General features: G+C 31.3%; 1 protein-coding gene across 2 annotated transcripts in view; it reads right to left on the reverse strand.

The window, feature by feature from the left end:
- LOC132923454 (probable serine/threonine-protein kinase DDB_G0272282) overlaps positions 1 to 17,907 on the reverse strand; it is a 59,957-nt gene that overhangs the window by 4,804 nt on the left and 37,246 nt on the right. Inside the window, exons 3-5 of one of the 2 annotated variants that reach the window (XM_060987452.1) lie at positions 1,232 to 1,762; positions 358 to 451; positions 21 to 151 (exon numbers count right to left, since the gene is read on the reverse strand). In XM_060987452.1, coding sequence (XP_060843435.1) covers positions 21 to 151; positions 358 to 451; positions 1,232 to 1,762 — 756 coding nt within the window. Of the gene's footprint in view, positions 1 to 20; positions 152 to 357; positions 452 to 1,204; positions 1,763 to 17,907 lie in introns of both variants that reach the window. The other variant, XM_060987451.1, reaches the window with a different exon arrangement.

The following is a 17,907-nucleotide window of genomic DNA, read 5'->3' on the forward strand; positions in this document are numbered from 1 at the left end:
TTAGTTTTCGTCGGACTTACCTTGATGATCTTGTCGTTTTCGGTCATGTTTTGGTGGCCGCCCAAGAAGTCTGCCATGGGGTCTGTCATGTCGGCCTGGGACACCGGATGGTTGTTGGCGGCGAACGATTCCGCCGAAGACGTCGACGCCCCTGCAACGATTAAATGACGTACTCGCATAAATTACACAGATAACGTCATTTGCACGACACATATAAATGGAAACTACATTGATACTGTATACTGCAAGTATCAATATAGGCAACATCACCGCACGGTGTGCAAACACCATTGTGTGCGCGAGTTTGCGTGAGAAATAGATAAATGTAATAGTAATATTATTTAGAACGAAATTAACCTGTCGACGTAGCCTGATGATAACCGTGGTTCAGGAAGTTTCCTGTACTGTCGCCGATATGTGTGTTGCACGCGTTATGTGATAAACCGGCATGCTGAAATACAAATTTATAAAATATAAACATACGACGAATAATTCAACGCGTTTCTCGCATTTTACAGCGAACGCTGCGCGATAACATGACACTATAATATATAGGTATATTATTGTTATCGCCGGGCACCACTCGGGCGTATTATAATATCATATATTATAACGCACAGGTGCGATATTAAAACGTATATTATGCATATCATATTATTATGCTTGACACGATAGTTATAAGATTATGACGGCGAAGAAAGGTTCAACGATACAAGATCGAGGATCACAGATCGAATTTATTGAACTTAGCTTACTATACTTTCGATGAACAATACAATATAACGTATCGTCTCCGACCTGCGTAAGGACGACAAAATAAATTTGCGTGCTGCAGCCTGTAGATGTTTCAATTTTTACGTTATTTTAATTTCTAAGCAATTTATGCGTGTTTATTAATAATATATGTCCTATATTCATATATTAATCATAGTTAAAATATCGTAATAAACCAACGATAGAACACAGTAATATATTTTTGTTTAATAATATAAGACTTATTCACTCAAATGTTTAACCTACGACACAAAAATTTGAACTGCTTAACGTATCTATACGTTTTGGTACGATGTACGCGTTAATAAGATGGAGACCGACAACTGCACACGTAGGTACTACTCTCGAGACATACGTAAAGCTTAAGGTATACTTTAATAACCTTTAGGTTTAGTACTATATACATATATTTTATTACAGTTGTACCTACGTTTAAGAATTGTTGATCGCCACTCACCATTTGCGCATGATCGGCGGTCCCCGACGACGGCGAACCGTACCAAGAGGACTCGGTGGCGGCATAGTTGTAGTAACCGGCGTTGGGCTGCGCGCCGTACCCGATACCGCCGTAGGGCGTGTAGTCGGGTTGCTGCTGGTACTGTTGCAACATGACTTCCTCCGGTCGGGCAGAAGACGACGTCGTCGATGCCTCGTCGACCTTCGGGCGCTGGTGCAGCTGAGGACTCTGCTGCAGGCGACTGGTGGTGATGGTGGATGTGGTGCGACTCGACGATAAGCGGATCGCCGGATAGACGGGAGCCGGACCGGCGACGATCAACCGCCTCCGCGGTTCGTCGATGCCTGCAGCTTGACCGTCACGGTGACCAAGAGGCGGCGTGAACACGTGTTCCGCACTGTGATCTTGGTGTTCCGATATCTCACCGTAATCTTGTCGCAGCTTTCTTTTACCGAAACCGTCAACTTCGTCTTGGCGCCGACCGCGCACCGATTTTTCTTCTAACTGATCAACGACGACGTCTTGTAACTTCTGAAACACGCGCAACGATCAGATGAGAAATAAGTTTAAACTGTAATTCCCGCCACAGAGAGTTGTTTAACTATAATGTTATTCAATAATATTATATATTAATACGATCTTAAAACGACGACCACTCACTCCCCTTCTATAGCTCATATATATTAAATATACAATATATACGTATTATAATAATGAATTTATTTTGTTTTCCCTTAAGTTTTGTTAATTCTTAATAATATTGTGTTGCGTACTATTTAATTTCTAGCTACTGTGCAATATCTCTGTTCTAATGAACATTGCAATATCGTAAAAGTCAAATAAATAAATAAATATAATATACTTTGGTGATTTCCTAATTTAATTATATCTGCTGAATAATATACAACATACGAGGTATGTTCAAATAGTACCAACTTTTTATTTTTAACAAATACAGTAATTATGTTGTAATATATTATTTAAAGATATCTCCACCTGCAGACCTAATGCAATGGTATTATCAGCGATCTTTTCGTGTTTTCAATTTTCTTGAAACTATTATAAGGTTTTATGCATAAAGCTTGATATTCTGTTGTTGAATTCGTTTTATCACAGAAATTAATTTAAGAAAAAGTAAAATATTACTCGGCGATCTGCAGGATTGCATCAGGGTGAACATTATGAGAGCACTGGGACACGATATATTTTGTTTTACCAACCTGTAAAATGCACGAATCCGGCAATGCAGCATGTGTCATGGTAATATCGTGCAAAATCCCGGTTATCAGGCATAATTTTTTTCTATTGTTTACGGCTTATCTTCTCTTGTAAATAAATGTACTTATAGAATACTTGATCGACCAATTTATATCTATTTTAGTTTAAAGTTATATCATAGGTATATTTAAATTGGCTATAGTAACGTTAAGTATCGTTCAGAATAATATTTTTTAAATTTAAGGCAAGATAATAATTAAGAAACTCTTACCTAAAATATGAAAATGTATGTCCTATAAATAATTATTTTTACATCAAAAAAACGAAATTGTTTTATTATTTGATTATTTAACTATACATTTTTGTATTTTTAACATTTAATCCCAGCCAACCTATTTTAGACTCGAGGCAATTAAATCTCAAAAATCCTTCTTTGCGGTACACCACTTGTAAGTAACACTTGTCCTGGTACTTTTAAACAGACTTTTATTATAATATAATACGGTGATAGTTAGATAAAACGCGAAATATATATGTATTTAAAACAATTAATTTGGTGCTATGATCGCTCTAACTACATAAAGAGAAAATATGGCGGCACTCGTGGCATGCAAAACTTTAGCAACGCGCAATTTACCCAATAATAACATAATATATCTTTAAACTTTTTTTTTTCATTGTACATAAGCAATACGTTTAATACGATACATTTAACATAATGTAATGCGAATCTTTTTTGACAGATGACGTTCCGCGGTGTATATACTTTAATCCCGTCGATCACGTTTCATTTCCCCCCTTCATATTTTAGTCTACAGTGGATAATGTATACATATTGTCTAAAATTAAAATGTTTTATTACAACTATCTGTGCAGCCGATTTAAATCCAGAAAAATCATCGCGTGTTTCATAAATATATATATATATATATATATACATTTACGAGACTTATATACTTTTAAAACTTTCGAACCATTATTTATTAATGAATGTTTCGAGATTACTGCTCCAGTATACATTTTTTCTTATAATCTTTTCGATTTATTTTCTATTCAAAAATATAACTTCACATTATACATTTATGAGATTCTCGTCTTGGCATTCCATTAAAATATTATAAGTACAGCTGTTCGTTTCACAAATTTTCACCCAACTTAATTAAGTAGTTGCCGAGGGATAATATTATACAATTAGACGTGTGATTAACCAGTGTTTTTACCTAACAGTCGGGTCAGCGACGTTTAAATCTACTTTGATCCTAATTTAATAATTTAATAATTTAAATCTCAGGTTACATCCAAAAAGATTATTTTAAAAGTGACTATAAATTAAACGTTTAACAAAAATATGCTATTATATTTATAAAATTAATTTCATTTTTTTTTCATACTTTTTAAGGCTATATTACACAAACTGCAGTTAATACTTTAATTATTTTTAGAACTTCTAGCATTCATATATATGTATCCATCAATATTAATTATAAGTTTAGGGATTAAGTAAAAATATAAAATGGTATATATGTACTATGATGTACTACAACTCATTATGGTAATTTTTTTATCTTTCTGAAATGATCTAATTCTTATAACTAATTATTTGGTTATCATGGAAAATTCTGAAAATAATCTGATTATAATAATTACTCAAATCATTATAAAATCGACATTTTATACAAGCTAAAATACAAAATGTACTAAACAAAGAAAACACGTGACCAAAAAAAATCTTTAATTTTAATTTAAGTTGATTTTAATTATTTCTTAGCTGTTGTTGTTATTATTATTATTATTATTATTATTATTATTACTATATAATATAAACATATTATTGATATAATCGCAATAATATTTAATAGGACAATAATAGACGAAGTTGGACAAACTACTTATTTAGGTGTACAAAAAATAATATAATATAATTATATTTATTAAGTCCTAAATTTCGAACTTTATGTTCCTACTATATTATAACATATAAACAATATCCAGTCGAATCCTGCAGAACGTATCAAATTTAAAAAAATATTTCTTAAATAGGGTTTTTTATAAAAAAAAAAGTAGCTCAAATATGTAATTTGTTTAATTTAATTTGCTTGTAAAATATACAATTTATTTCTCGAAAAGTATAGCCCGTTAAAAAAAGGTAAGGAACTGACTGAAATTGGTTAAAATATTTCATCATTATTTGTTCAATATATATGTATATACAAATACCAATAAATATATATTATCAAAATACAATTAAAGTCACTTATATTAGTATTTAGTTGTTTTAAACTAATTTAATAGAGAAATAATTGAATAGAATAGTTTTAACAACAAATTACATTTGTAGGTTTTATAAAGCGATAAAAATTAGACATTAATTAAACAAAATATTATATCTGATAGGTATTCTGAAAGTGATTATAATGTTTATATCTTGGTACTTATAAGTTAATTAATTTGATAGATATAAACATAAATAATATTTAATTTAATACTACAATTATTTCACAAACCACAATATAAAAAAGGAATGAAAAAAAAAATTAGGAATTTGAGTTAAAAAATAAAAATAAATATATTATGCACATTTATTAATATTCGAGCAAATAGATAACCCGAAAATTAATCTGGATAATTATATAATTTACTATATAAATATAGTATATTTTCGGCAAGATAGGTTTTTGAGTAAAATGTCGAGACTCTAACGGATCTTCTGGCGTGCGTGTGAAAAGTCCCGCCACTTGTAAAAATCAATCCGGCCAACCCACAGAGAGAACAGAAGTGTGCACACGAAAGGGAGAGGGAGGGAGAGAGAGAAAGAGAAAGAGAAAGGAGTGACAGAAAAAAGGGAAAAGGGGGGAAAGAAAAAGGGAAAATCCATTACACCGCAATATAATATATACGGATATATTCTGTACGGTAAGAGTGTGATATACGTTTAGAAGAAAAATAAATTCATTATTTTAAGTGATGGAATAGATAAAAAAATGATCGGGTTTCAAAAATTCAAGAGCAAATCCCTCAAACTGCACTGTTACGACTTGGTGGTATACTGGGAGGGGGGCATTTGGTTTTTGTATATTTCCTGAGTGTGCATTACGCCATTTCTTGAAACAGTATTCCAGAAATATATTTACCGGAGTATACATTGTATACCCAAACGGATTTATAAGTATATATTTATATTGACAATTTTTGGCTGTAATATAGGTATATAAGTAACTATACAATTCATAAATACATAGTAATAAGGTGTTTGCCCAGTGAAAGTATAGTCGAGATAAAAGTCCCTCCCCTACAAATTATTAACAATAATATTACTATAGTTTAATAATATTCACATCAATAAACCCAAGTTTGCAATGATAAATTCCTTAAATCACGAAGAGTATAATATTGAGTTCGAGTATATATTTTTTTATTGATAAGTATATTTGATTTTTAACGAAGTGGTAGATTACAATTGAACATTAATTATGTTAAATTGGTTTTTTAATTTTGTCTGTTATAATTTTTTGATTAAATAAGGTAAGGCAATTTAACTACAAGTGTAAACCTTCTAACTTAAATTTTTTTTATCAATGTTTTATGGAGCGGTTAAAAGCTTCAATCTTCCACTTTGAGGATAGTTTATGGTAAAAAAAATAACGTATTCTTGTTGATACTGTAGTGTTTAAAGTAAAACATTTCCGATACTTTAAACAATAATCAGAGAAAACTAGAATATTTACGCATAACCTTTTTTGACAAACTCAAATTTATTAATTTATTATTCAAAAATTAAAAAAAAACCTTACATTTATATTAATATTTTCTAATGGTAATAAAAATTTAAATTTAAGCATAGCATTTTAGTTATATTCTATTATTTTATAAAGAAAATATTCAGTTATTGAGTTATTTTTATGACAAATAATTATTATAATTAAGTACTACACTATACGACAAGATGAGTAAAGTAAAACTCTCAATCGATTTCTGTACCTATATCTAATTCGACTATTTTGAAAACTAATATTTTCGGGATCATCAAATATACTGTCGGTAGTTCACGGAATACCTACTTCACCTGGATATATTATTTTAAATATACATCATACCTTTACATTAAACTTAACGTTTATGTAAACATAATTTATTCGTACTCATACTTAAATAGATTTATTTTTCTATTGACCGTGTATACATAAAATGTTATTTATAGAAGTAGTATACTATACATATATACTTATTACTTATTAAAGTTTGTTGATAAATCGGCGACATGGAATAAACTCGAAATTCCGCCTTATTTCAATTTCATCTATTTTTATATATATCATTTATTACATTAAATAAACACTTACACCAAAAATAAATAACGATGTTTTAATCATTTTTTTATTAGCGCTGTTTTTTTTCATTTGTCTAGACCCTTTAAATCGAAATTAAATTCACATTTACTGTAATCGATCAGACGTTGGCGTATACATATTCTTGGAAACGATTATTCCAAAACATTCAAAAAATTTCACATTAAGTGTCGTTCAAATGTCATTTCAGAATATTATATGCTCTATAGTCTGTATAGACACAAAATATGATCGTAAAATTTTCTTTTCCCTACAGCCAAACCACAATTAGGTATATCGAAAACGGTCTAAATACAATTTGCGACGACAGCGGACCGTCGTAATCCATGAAAGAAAATTTGCAGACAGCTGCAAAAACAAATAATACACACTGCCAATATATTATTATAAATTTAAACATAACACGGGTGCGCTTTGGCCTCGCGTAAATGTATTTCCGGTGTACACACGATATCATATTATACATTCGTATACAACATATAGGTAGTAACACACAACCGATAGGTGTTCAGGAAAAATGTACATTTATTTAACCGGTCAGTTAAAACTGAATAAAAATACACTGCAGACGCCGCCGCCGAATAGCAATAAACGATATTTCTAATAGATGCTACGACGACGGGTAAACCAAACGTAAAAAATCTAATTTCTGGGCGTATTAAATAGTGTATGTACAATGTATATTATACATTTGGCTCCGGTGATTTTAGCCACAATTAAATGTGAACGTCAAGAATAAAGCCGAGTTTAAAATATTTTGCTTACTTTTTCTAGCATGCGTTATTTCGTGCATACAATATCAAAATTATATGAATCTGAACCACCTAAATCATACGCTTGTAAGTTCTATTATAAACATATCATATACAATTGCAAGCCATCCGACATAATATGTTGGACACTGCAAATTGTTATTAATATGATATATATATTTTTTTAAATATTGCATGAAAGCAAGTTAAGTTTGGTTTTTAAAAAATTGCAAATATGTAAACTCTGCTCAAAGATAATGATTTATGCCCGAGTACATTGTAACGTTCGGCGGAGGTACATTATACTACAATATATTATATTTTGTGCGATGCAAACTCCTATAGCAGCAGCAGTAGCCGCATCAGTTCGTCAGCCCCCTGTCCCCTCACCACACGGAACGCTCACTGACATAGAATGACGTTTCCGCAGCCGCCCCATAGTGTTACATCATTGTCGTCGAAGTCTTCCAATTTAAAATTAAAAAAGCATCACGTAGGTACTTTTCATAACTACTATATGTACGCCTTATACGCTGGATAATATACTGTATATATATATTATATCTGCCTATATACACATGCGCAGTGAGTACTCACAATAACTATATATATATTATACGCAACACACATGCAATGTATACGAGCATATATAATATAGTAATAATATGCGCCGACAGGCCGAGAATTATTAACGACGTCGAGAATAAGAGACTCTATATAAACATTTATATATATATATTATACATACATATTATATATTTATTGTTATTTTTTTCCTTGCCCGTTTCGTCTCTTCCGCCGCCGCGAATTTAACACCGCGGCGTGTGCGCACGCTAAAAAAAAAGAAAAAATCGCTACCATATTTGTCAAACACCACACGTCGCAGTAACGATTATTGTTGTTGTTATTATTATTATTATTTTACGCAAAACGATGTCTATCTACGCCATCGTCATATATACCTACATATTATATATAGACAATGTTATATTATATGCGACGTGTGTGCGAATTCGGAATTGCATGTTTTTCGTCGTGAATAAAAAATCGCCACGCTATATTATTATAGTATATCTATCGAAGTCAAAAAGCGAGCAAAGCTTATTTCCGCGAAAAAATGCACACGCCAAATAATAGATCAGTGGCGTAGAAAACACATCGCATGTCATATAGGAGAAAAATCGTTAATCACACGTTTGGCGACAATAATAACCATACTTCGGCGAGTAAGAAGATTAATTATTTATACAACATGTATTTTATGGTGACATAATGGCATAATAGATGCCTTTAAATATTAAATCCAATCTAGAGGTTTAAGTAGGCGTATTATGTTAATAATGCATAGAGCTGTCTGAAATTATATCCTTTTAAAAATGTTCAAAGCTTTCGTGTATACCTACTTAACGACGTTAAGTTATTAAATTATTTCGTTACGATTATGTATATATTTATAAATACGAAAGCAGCAAGCTATCATCATAGTCACAGGGTGTGGAGGGCGTCCACCGATCGTTTTACCGTTAATAAATCTAACCGCTGCACTGTCCCTCCTCTATCTAACATATTATACGACTCCGACCGCACGCCACGTAAACAACAAAGTGTATAAATAATGTCTACGACCTTTTACTTTTTTATTTATCTTCCAAATTCGTCGATTTGTACATACCTATAGTCTATATGCTCGTTATAATAAAGTGCAGTCGCGCACTGCACAAGGCGGGAAAACGGAAACGCGCATAGATCGGAGTGCACCAGTGCAGTAAGTTGGGTACTATGCCATATAACTGATATGCAATATATTTTAGATAATATAGGGGCGGTGAAGGCTATTATGGCGACCGGAAATATACGAGCTGCTATATATAGCTCATCGATTCACACGGTTGCCCCCAGCCAGGGTGCGACGGTTATTATCGGTGTCGGCCAATTATTTAAATATCATCGTAAAAAATATATAAATGAAATTTACAAAATATTATTCGATACAAGCTATACAAATAATGCAATACCTATATGATCAAAGTTAAATTGTCGGGATTAGTGTAACAATTTTAATGTTCTTCGGGTGTTAGTGATAGGTACTACGGTCGCGTCCGAACACAATATGGTATACATGTAACGCCAGCACGCAGAAACTTATTTATTCGAAAATATTGTAATCGGTTGCCAGTGGGGTATTTTGAATAAGTATTCAATAGGCGGAATGGGGTATAAATTAGAAATTGATTGAAATGTTATACGTTTATTGCACTACGAAAATGTTGCAGTATTTGTTCAAAATTGCATATTATCATAGTTCCTCTTTTGGTTCTGAAGGGTCAGTACACTTTCCGTACGCTACTACGCATACTATATGTTTATATGACATATAATATTGTACAGTATAGTCAGTATACATTATTTGTATAATGATTCAAGAAAAAAAGAGAAAACGATAGTTTATTATTTACCTCGAATGAGAACGTCCCTATTTTAAGGTCGTAAAATGTACGTTTTTATGTGGGAATGTCGCGATATGGTTAAACGTTTCGAAATCTTTACTCTCAACTCTTTCCTTATTACTATTGTTGTTATTTTCTTTAGAACATAATCGTATAGTATATTGAGCACGTGGCCTATCGGATTTCAGAACAATATATTTGAAGGAAAACATAATAATATATATTATATACATAATAAATTATAATAACACAATATGTTCAGATTGTAAAGAATCAATAAAAAAACATTTTAGAGGGCACATACAGCAACATATACTTACAACATTATACCTAGTGACGTGAAGTTGACAATAATTTCGTTACTGCACTAAATGACGAGTTCTCCCTCTATTGATGCCCAAACCTTTTATTGCCGACGTTTCTTTCTTGGTATCATATCGCGTCACGCTCCACAAGAGATCGGGGTCAATTTTACAATATATTATATAATCTTACACACACCTTACTCATTTATATACAAATACATATTGTCACATAACGTCAATCCTTACACTATAAGATGTTACAGCGCATGCTGAGAGTATAAGGATCAAATAACAAGGGTGAAAATTGCAAAGAAAGAAAACGATTTTACTTTTCTGTTTAGTCGCATCGCAATGAATGACGATACTGATAAGTAGTGTATAAAGATAAAATAATACGGCATATTTTTAATTGCATAGTAACAAATATTTGCTTGAGTATTAGCGTTTCTGTACGTTAAATATTTTTGTAACTACATTTAATAAAATTGGTAGATTGCCAATCAAATGCTTCTGTCTTATAATTCTGAAAAATAAATCGAACTGATTTACAACCCACGTTGTTATTTAATCAATTTATATAATAAAATCTAATATTACATGTTATAACTTATATTACACTACAATGAAACCCCGGTTGATTGTGACTGTGAATTAAATTTAATCTCAGAATACCAGAATAAATATACAACAATAATTTAATATTATTTATTATATACTATATAGTATATATACATATTATGATGATATATGATAGTTGATTTATGTAATTAGTTAATAGTAATTAGTAATTACCAAATCGATTTTATTAGGCTGTTAAAGCATCAGGCAATTTGAAATATTGGCATTTTATTATATACAATATAGTATATACATAGAATCATAGAATGTCTATGTATACATTAATGCACGTAGTGTGAGGGAGCTAAAAATTACTTAAGATTCTAAAATATTTCAAAAGTTCCGTTAAGCCTAGTGCCTACTAATTTATTAGTGGAATCTGTTAAAAGAAAAAAAAATAGTTTTTCAAGTACTTCAGTGATCCGATTCAAATTTAGTTGTAAGGTTTGTATTCATTCATCTTTTTATTAGATAGCTTATGTAAAAAAATATGCAACATTTATTTAATTCATAATAATGTAAATACATAAAACCGAAAAAATATTTATTTATTTTTTATTTTAAGGCTTGTTAAATTAAAAAACATTTTTCTTACATAACCTAGAAAATAAGCTAATAAACTCATACAATAAGTATCTAAAACAATAATCGGGAAATACATAAACTAACCTTTCATTTACTGAACAAACAATATAAGGTGCACAAACAATCTTAACAACTACTTCTGAACGTTGAGAAAAATTGAATTGCATATTCTATAAATATGATATAATATATAATATTTATAAAAATATAAATACATAATAATATATCATTATTATGAAAATTAAACTTAAAAAAGATATAATTGTCGACTTAGATCATTCAATTAGTATATTACATAAATTAAACAAGTTTCGTCAATTATGAAATAATAAAAATCACATTATAATATAAGAACTTAAAATATATTATTTATCAAATTACAAACTATTACGACGTACGATAATAATACACGAGTTAACAATTTTTTTAAATAAACGCGTAGGTACTTTATATTATATATTATCTGCAAGTATAAATGTACACACATTTGACAATACACATGCTGTGAACGTAACACCGTCCGTTTGAATGCTAAAAACCACATTAAAATAAATTTTAAAAACGCATCGACTAGCGATAAACATAATAATATATTAATTATTATGCTGAGCTGCTGAGTAACGGCCTGATAAAGAGAAGAGAGAATGAAAAAAAAATCAATGCCCTTTTCAACTCGGACACAGTTTGATTGCACAACCATAATAATATAATATGTACTTACTACGGGCGGAAGAGGAATCCAATCGAAAGAGTTCTTACGTTATCATCAATTTTACTCATCAATATACATAATACTATACTAAACAAATGCGTAATAATCGCGGTACATACAATAGACTAGAGTAATAGACTATATATTATAATATTGGTATTAAATCATTGATATAGACAAATAAAATGAAGTCCGTAAGTATTCGCAACCAAAAGGTCCATTGGAAGGGGGGGCGATGCATGCATAATGAAATATTATAACATTTATAACGATAAAACAGTAAAATATTATCGTGAGTAGCTGTAGAGTGAGCGACGCAGGATCAGGGTTACTACCTAAAAGTGGTGGTTCTAGGGGTTTTATCTCCTCCTCCTATAATGAGTTAAAAAAATGGTGCTCTTATCGAGTGATTTATACATTATACATATTATGTACATTGTACATATAAAAATATAAATCTTCCTTTCAATGAGAAAATCTTAAATCCACCACTGCCATCTATGAAATGTACCAAAAACCTAGTTGAAATTCTCTTCGCAACATAATCGACCTCGTTGAACGTTAGGACCGGTTGCAAAAATCTTTTAGTTCCCAACAATTATCATCCTTAATGATCAGTGATCACAAATGTGTCCGAGCGCACCCGATCATAATTATTATTACTACACGACAATACTATACTCGCCCCTCTCAGCATAAGAAATAGTTAAACGTATAAAAAATGTACATAAATATATTATATAATATATTAATATTGTGCGCATTCGAGTGATATACTGGTATAGATATACACTAGTATATAGATTTACTTATAGTATAGAGCACGCGTAAACTGTTATAATAGTTTATCGATTCAATAGAATATAATATATACCAACATTAAATATTAATATAATAGTATGAATATATAATAATATTCAATATTCGCTATATGTAATATATATGTATATAGTACATACAACAAGAAAACATATGCAATAATATTACAGGACTGTCGACGAGAATGTGAAAAGAATATTCAAAACCCTTTTAAAAATGAAAAATCAGTTTTAAAAGATAAGCCGATTGAACATAGAACATCTGCAAAACGCTTATGATTATATTATACTATTATAACAAAAAATTCTGTATGTATAACGTTCTCGTTAAATGCACATATAAATAAATGGCTGAAAATGAATTTTAGAACTTATTAATCATTATTATAAATTTATAACAATGTTTCGAGAAATAGGTATATAGCTGCAGCAGGTGGGTATTTGCAAACGACGCAAAAAAAAAAGAATGTAACTATCAGTACGAAATGAAAACAAAATAATATGTAGACAATTTAATACTATTATTAATACTTCATTCTAATTATTAATGATTTCATTACTAATAATAAAAAAAATACTTTTGCCGCAACAAAAACCAGCGTGTTTTAATTTTAACCGTATAATATGATAATGAGTAATATAACAATAATGGAACGCGGTCGTCGCGCGATCACGATATTATGTTATTATTACTCGCGACCGTGTACACACATTTTACACTATAGGTAGTACACGACGTAATATTGTCATTTATCACAACAGAAACGCTGTTTTTCCATTTTCATCTTGCGGAAACCGTGTGTCCGTCACGCACGTCATCACGCGGAGACGACACACACACACACACACACACACGAGCGCGATATGCTTATGAACTCCTCTCGTGTGGTGCACCGGCGGCGGCCGGCTACACGTGACTCAACACGTGGCTCACCACATATAATAATAATAGTAATAGTAATAATAATATATTGGATTGTTCAGATGGCGCTCTGTACGCCGCGCGCTTATACACGACGTGTATAATATGATAATGTAACGCACCACCGCCGCCTTTTTCCCGCGCTTATATTATTACACAACTCTATCCACTCGTCCGCCAGCCGAACACCACTCCCGAACTATACGTATTCCCGTTTTGCCCGAGGGAGTTGCCCGTTTCCTTTTTTTCTCGGTTTTTATGGATTTTCCGCGTCGGACGACGACCGCCGCCGCCGCCGCCGCCACCACTACCACTACCACCACAATAACGACCACCATTCCACCACCGCCGCCGCCACCTCCACCACACACGAGCCTCGGAAAACATCAATTTTTATCCACGGGGGTTCCTCCTCCCGATAGCAGGACCCCCACTACTACCAAAAAACGGAAGCGAGCTTTATATAAATATATGGACTATGGACCCACAAAAGCCCGTAAACAGCGTAATCCACATATATACACAGTACAACCCGAAATAATCCTGGAATATAGTCATCACACGAGTTTAGTCGATTTCCAAAACTGACGTCCCAGTCGTTCCGCGATTTTATAGCGATCACATAGGTTGATAACTACTGATCGTATACGAAATATTCTAAGATATCTAACGCCCTGAACAGTCTTAACAGTTTATCTATATACACCATAACATCAAAATCGTATGTCAAACCCGACGGATGAGACAGTTAACCAAAGAAAATTAAGAGTAACAATTTAATTTGAAATTCGAACTTGATAATATGTTCCAATAATTTGTGAACATGTCTGCATCGCATTTCTATTATTCTTAAATTTGTACAACCACCGGACGATACATCTATATATACTATAAAATATGGTGTAAAAATATTGTTAATAATGACATATATCATGTATATACAAATGAAGATGTGACATGAAATACGGTAGGTATAATAGTAACGGAAGACCCGAAAAAATTAGTTGAAACTAACACATTTTGTACATATTTTTATAAAGTGCGATTTTTCCACTTTTAATAATATACATTAACTTAAAACTAGACAAACAGATATAATAAACATGGTATTGTAAAACTAAATCTCAATCGACCGACCACTATTTTATTATAATTCGCATAGGTATAGTACGTTGTGCGTGTACAGTAAACACAAACCACGTTTTGACGTCGCACACACGCGTTGCCGCGGTAAACGAACCGGCGGCGGCGGCGGCGGCTAACGAACCAGACGCGCGAGAAGTTTCTTAACCCTATAATTCGCTCAGCAGAAACGCCTACGCTACCGCCGCCGAATCGATACGGACGCTCGACGGCGACCGACAGACGACAGGCGTGCGTAATCGAAAAACCGTCCTCCTCATCGGGGTTGCGTCGCCTAAATTCAATTTCCGAGCTGGTGTGTGCCCACGGAGGTTATAATAATAATGTTATTATAGGTAGGTTATATATTATATACCTATACATATATAAAACAAATATATAGGTGGTGGTGTGCGTATATAGGGTGAAGGAAGCCTAGGATATACGACGACGACGACGATGATGGACGGTCGACGAGCGTGGCAGGGGATTATGTGTGCATGTGAACAGTTTTTGTCCAACAGTCTCCGCAAAAATGACTCTCACGAGAACATATTTTAAACCTCGAAAAAGCGAATGGTGGCGCTCGAGTAATAATGTTGTAATAATATATATATATATATAGGTTTAACACTATGACTTTAAGAGTATACATTATATTATCCAAAGAATACAGATACTCGACGCCACACGGCACACACACACACACCACACAAAATCTATTTTTCTCCGACAAAGATTATATTATATATTTTATATTTATATTATCAATATACATAATCCACTGCCGCTAAAACGTCCTATATTTTGAACAGCGATATATTATAACATAAATGTTATTTTAAACGATATTGTAAATATTAATATATTACATATACATGGGCCACCACCCAAAATAATTTTTGGGAGTTGGGGGCTTGGAGTCCTTTATTTTATTAAAGAATAAATATTTGTATATAAGCTACATACAGTTTACACGGTATTTATAACCAACAATTAATCGTCATTTACGTTTCGTTTTGTAATTAAATCAACAATTAGGTATATCTAGACATTTTATGGACAGAATTGTATATTGTAGTTCTTCACTACAGCATGGTACCCCACTTAATAATAATTACTATTACAGTCGACTTTAGCGTTATTGTAACGATGTTACGACAAGAAAATTGTTATTTTACCATTGAATTCATTAATTATCGTGATATTTTAATGGCGTCGTGTCCTATTCGATTTGTCGAAAAAATCATAATGAAATTGTTTTCTAATCTAAACACGAACATTATTATTTTAATGGATTTATTAGACTTAACGACTTCAACAATTTTAAATGTCTTTTTTCTATTAAAGTTTTATTGTGTAAATTTTATTATTAAATATGAAAAACCTTTGAACTAATTTATCTGATAATTCAACACTAATTAAGTTTAACAAAGTAAGACAACGTTTTATATTTTTAATGTCAGTTTGGATTTTAACTTGATTAGTCTTGTTAACACAAAGTGATTCATCAAGCATCCTCATCACCTTCAATTCTGTTTTAAAATTTTTATGTATACCTAATTGAAATCATATTTTCAAATACTTGGGTTTTTTTATACCATTCAAAGTCCTGTGACAAAAGTAAATTTATTTTAATGAAAACCATCCATTTTATACTAGTTTAAAATTAATTGTTTAACAGATAATTTATTTTTAACATTTTGATGCATATAAATCGATTTTTGAACGAGTAGTTTTTGATTTATTAACATTAAGTAAATACTGAAGATAAAAGTCTGCATAGACTATGATATAATAGGTTTAGGTGATATGTATATTGGAGGTTATGTTTTAAAATTATAGTAGTTAATATTTATTTATTAACATTAATTAATCCATTATCATTGATTAAGATTGACCGACTATATAAAGTATTAAACTAAATATTGTATTTAGTTTATATTTTATCCAAAGCCATTATTAAGAATTACTATATTTAGTATATACAGTTTAAGAACTCAAAAACTTATCGTTCAAATCTGTATTAAGATAAAAATAATTTTAAAAAAAATAATCAGCATAGTGTGTTTAATAATTAACAGAAAAGAAGATGGGTAAATCACCATAGGATATTCTGAAAGTGTAAGTTGTATAAATAATCTAACCTATTTGAAGCTATGGTATTAAAGTATACTTAAAAACTCCAAAATACAGAGAATAATTATTAAAAGGCAACCCTTAGCAGAATCTTACTATAAAGAGGACGTCATACCCGCATGTGTTGTCTCTGTCTTACGTAAGACATACCAAATTTGCATACAGCAGATTCAATTTTATGCTATTAGCTTAAGTATTAGTCAATTTATACCTATTATCAAACTTAAAAATAATAATATTATCTAGGGCAACTCATAGGCTTCTGTTAATATTTTAATTTTTAAGCGAGTTACGAACATTTTAAAGTCTTAATATTTTACATAATTATAACTCACTTAAAAAATTAAGATATCAATAAAAGCCTATGAGATGCCCCAGATAAATATTATTACCTTTAAGTTTGATAATAGGTTAGGTTACTCTAATATTAAAGCTAACAGCATAAAATTGAATTTGCTGAACGCAAATTTGCCATGTCTTGCGTTCGTAAGACAGAGACAACACATGCGGATATGACGTCCTCTTAACGCTCGCTTTTTCACGGAGAAATTGAGAAATTATTTTAACGAAACGCTGCAGTAACGTGCAATTATCTGACAAATATTGAAACATACACTCAATAAATTTACAAGCCTAATAATTAATAAAATTAATTTATACTTTAGAGTTTAAATGATATTATTAAATATTTT

The sequence above is a fragment of the Rhopalosiphum padi genome, chromosome 2, assembly GCF_020882245.1.
Source record: "Rhopalosiphum padi isolate XX-2018 chromosome 2, ASM2088224v1, whole genome shotgun sequence".
Taxonomy (NCBI): Eukaryota; Metazoa; Arthropoda; class Insecta; order Hemiptera; family Aphididae; genus Rhopalosiphum; species Rhopalosiphum padi.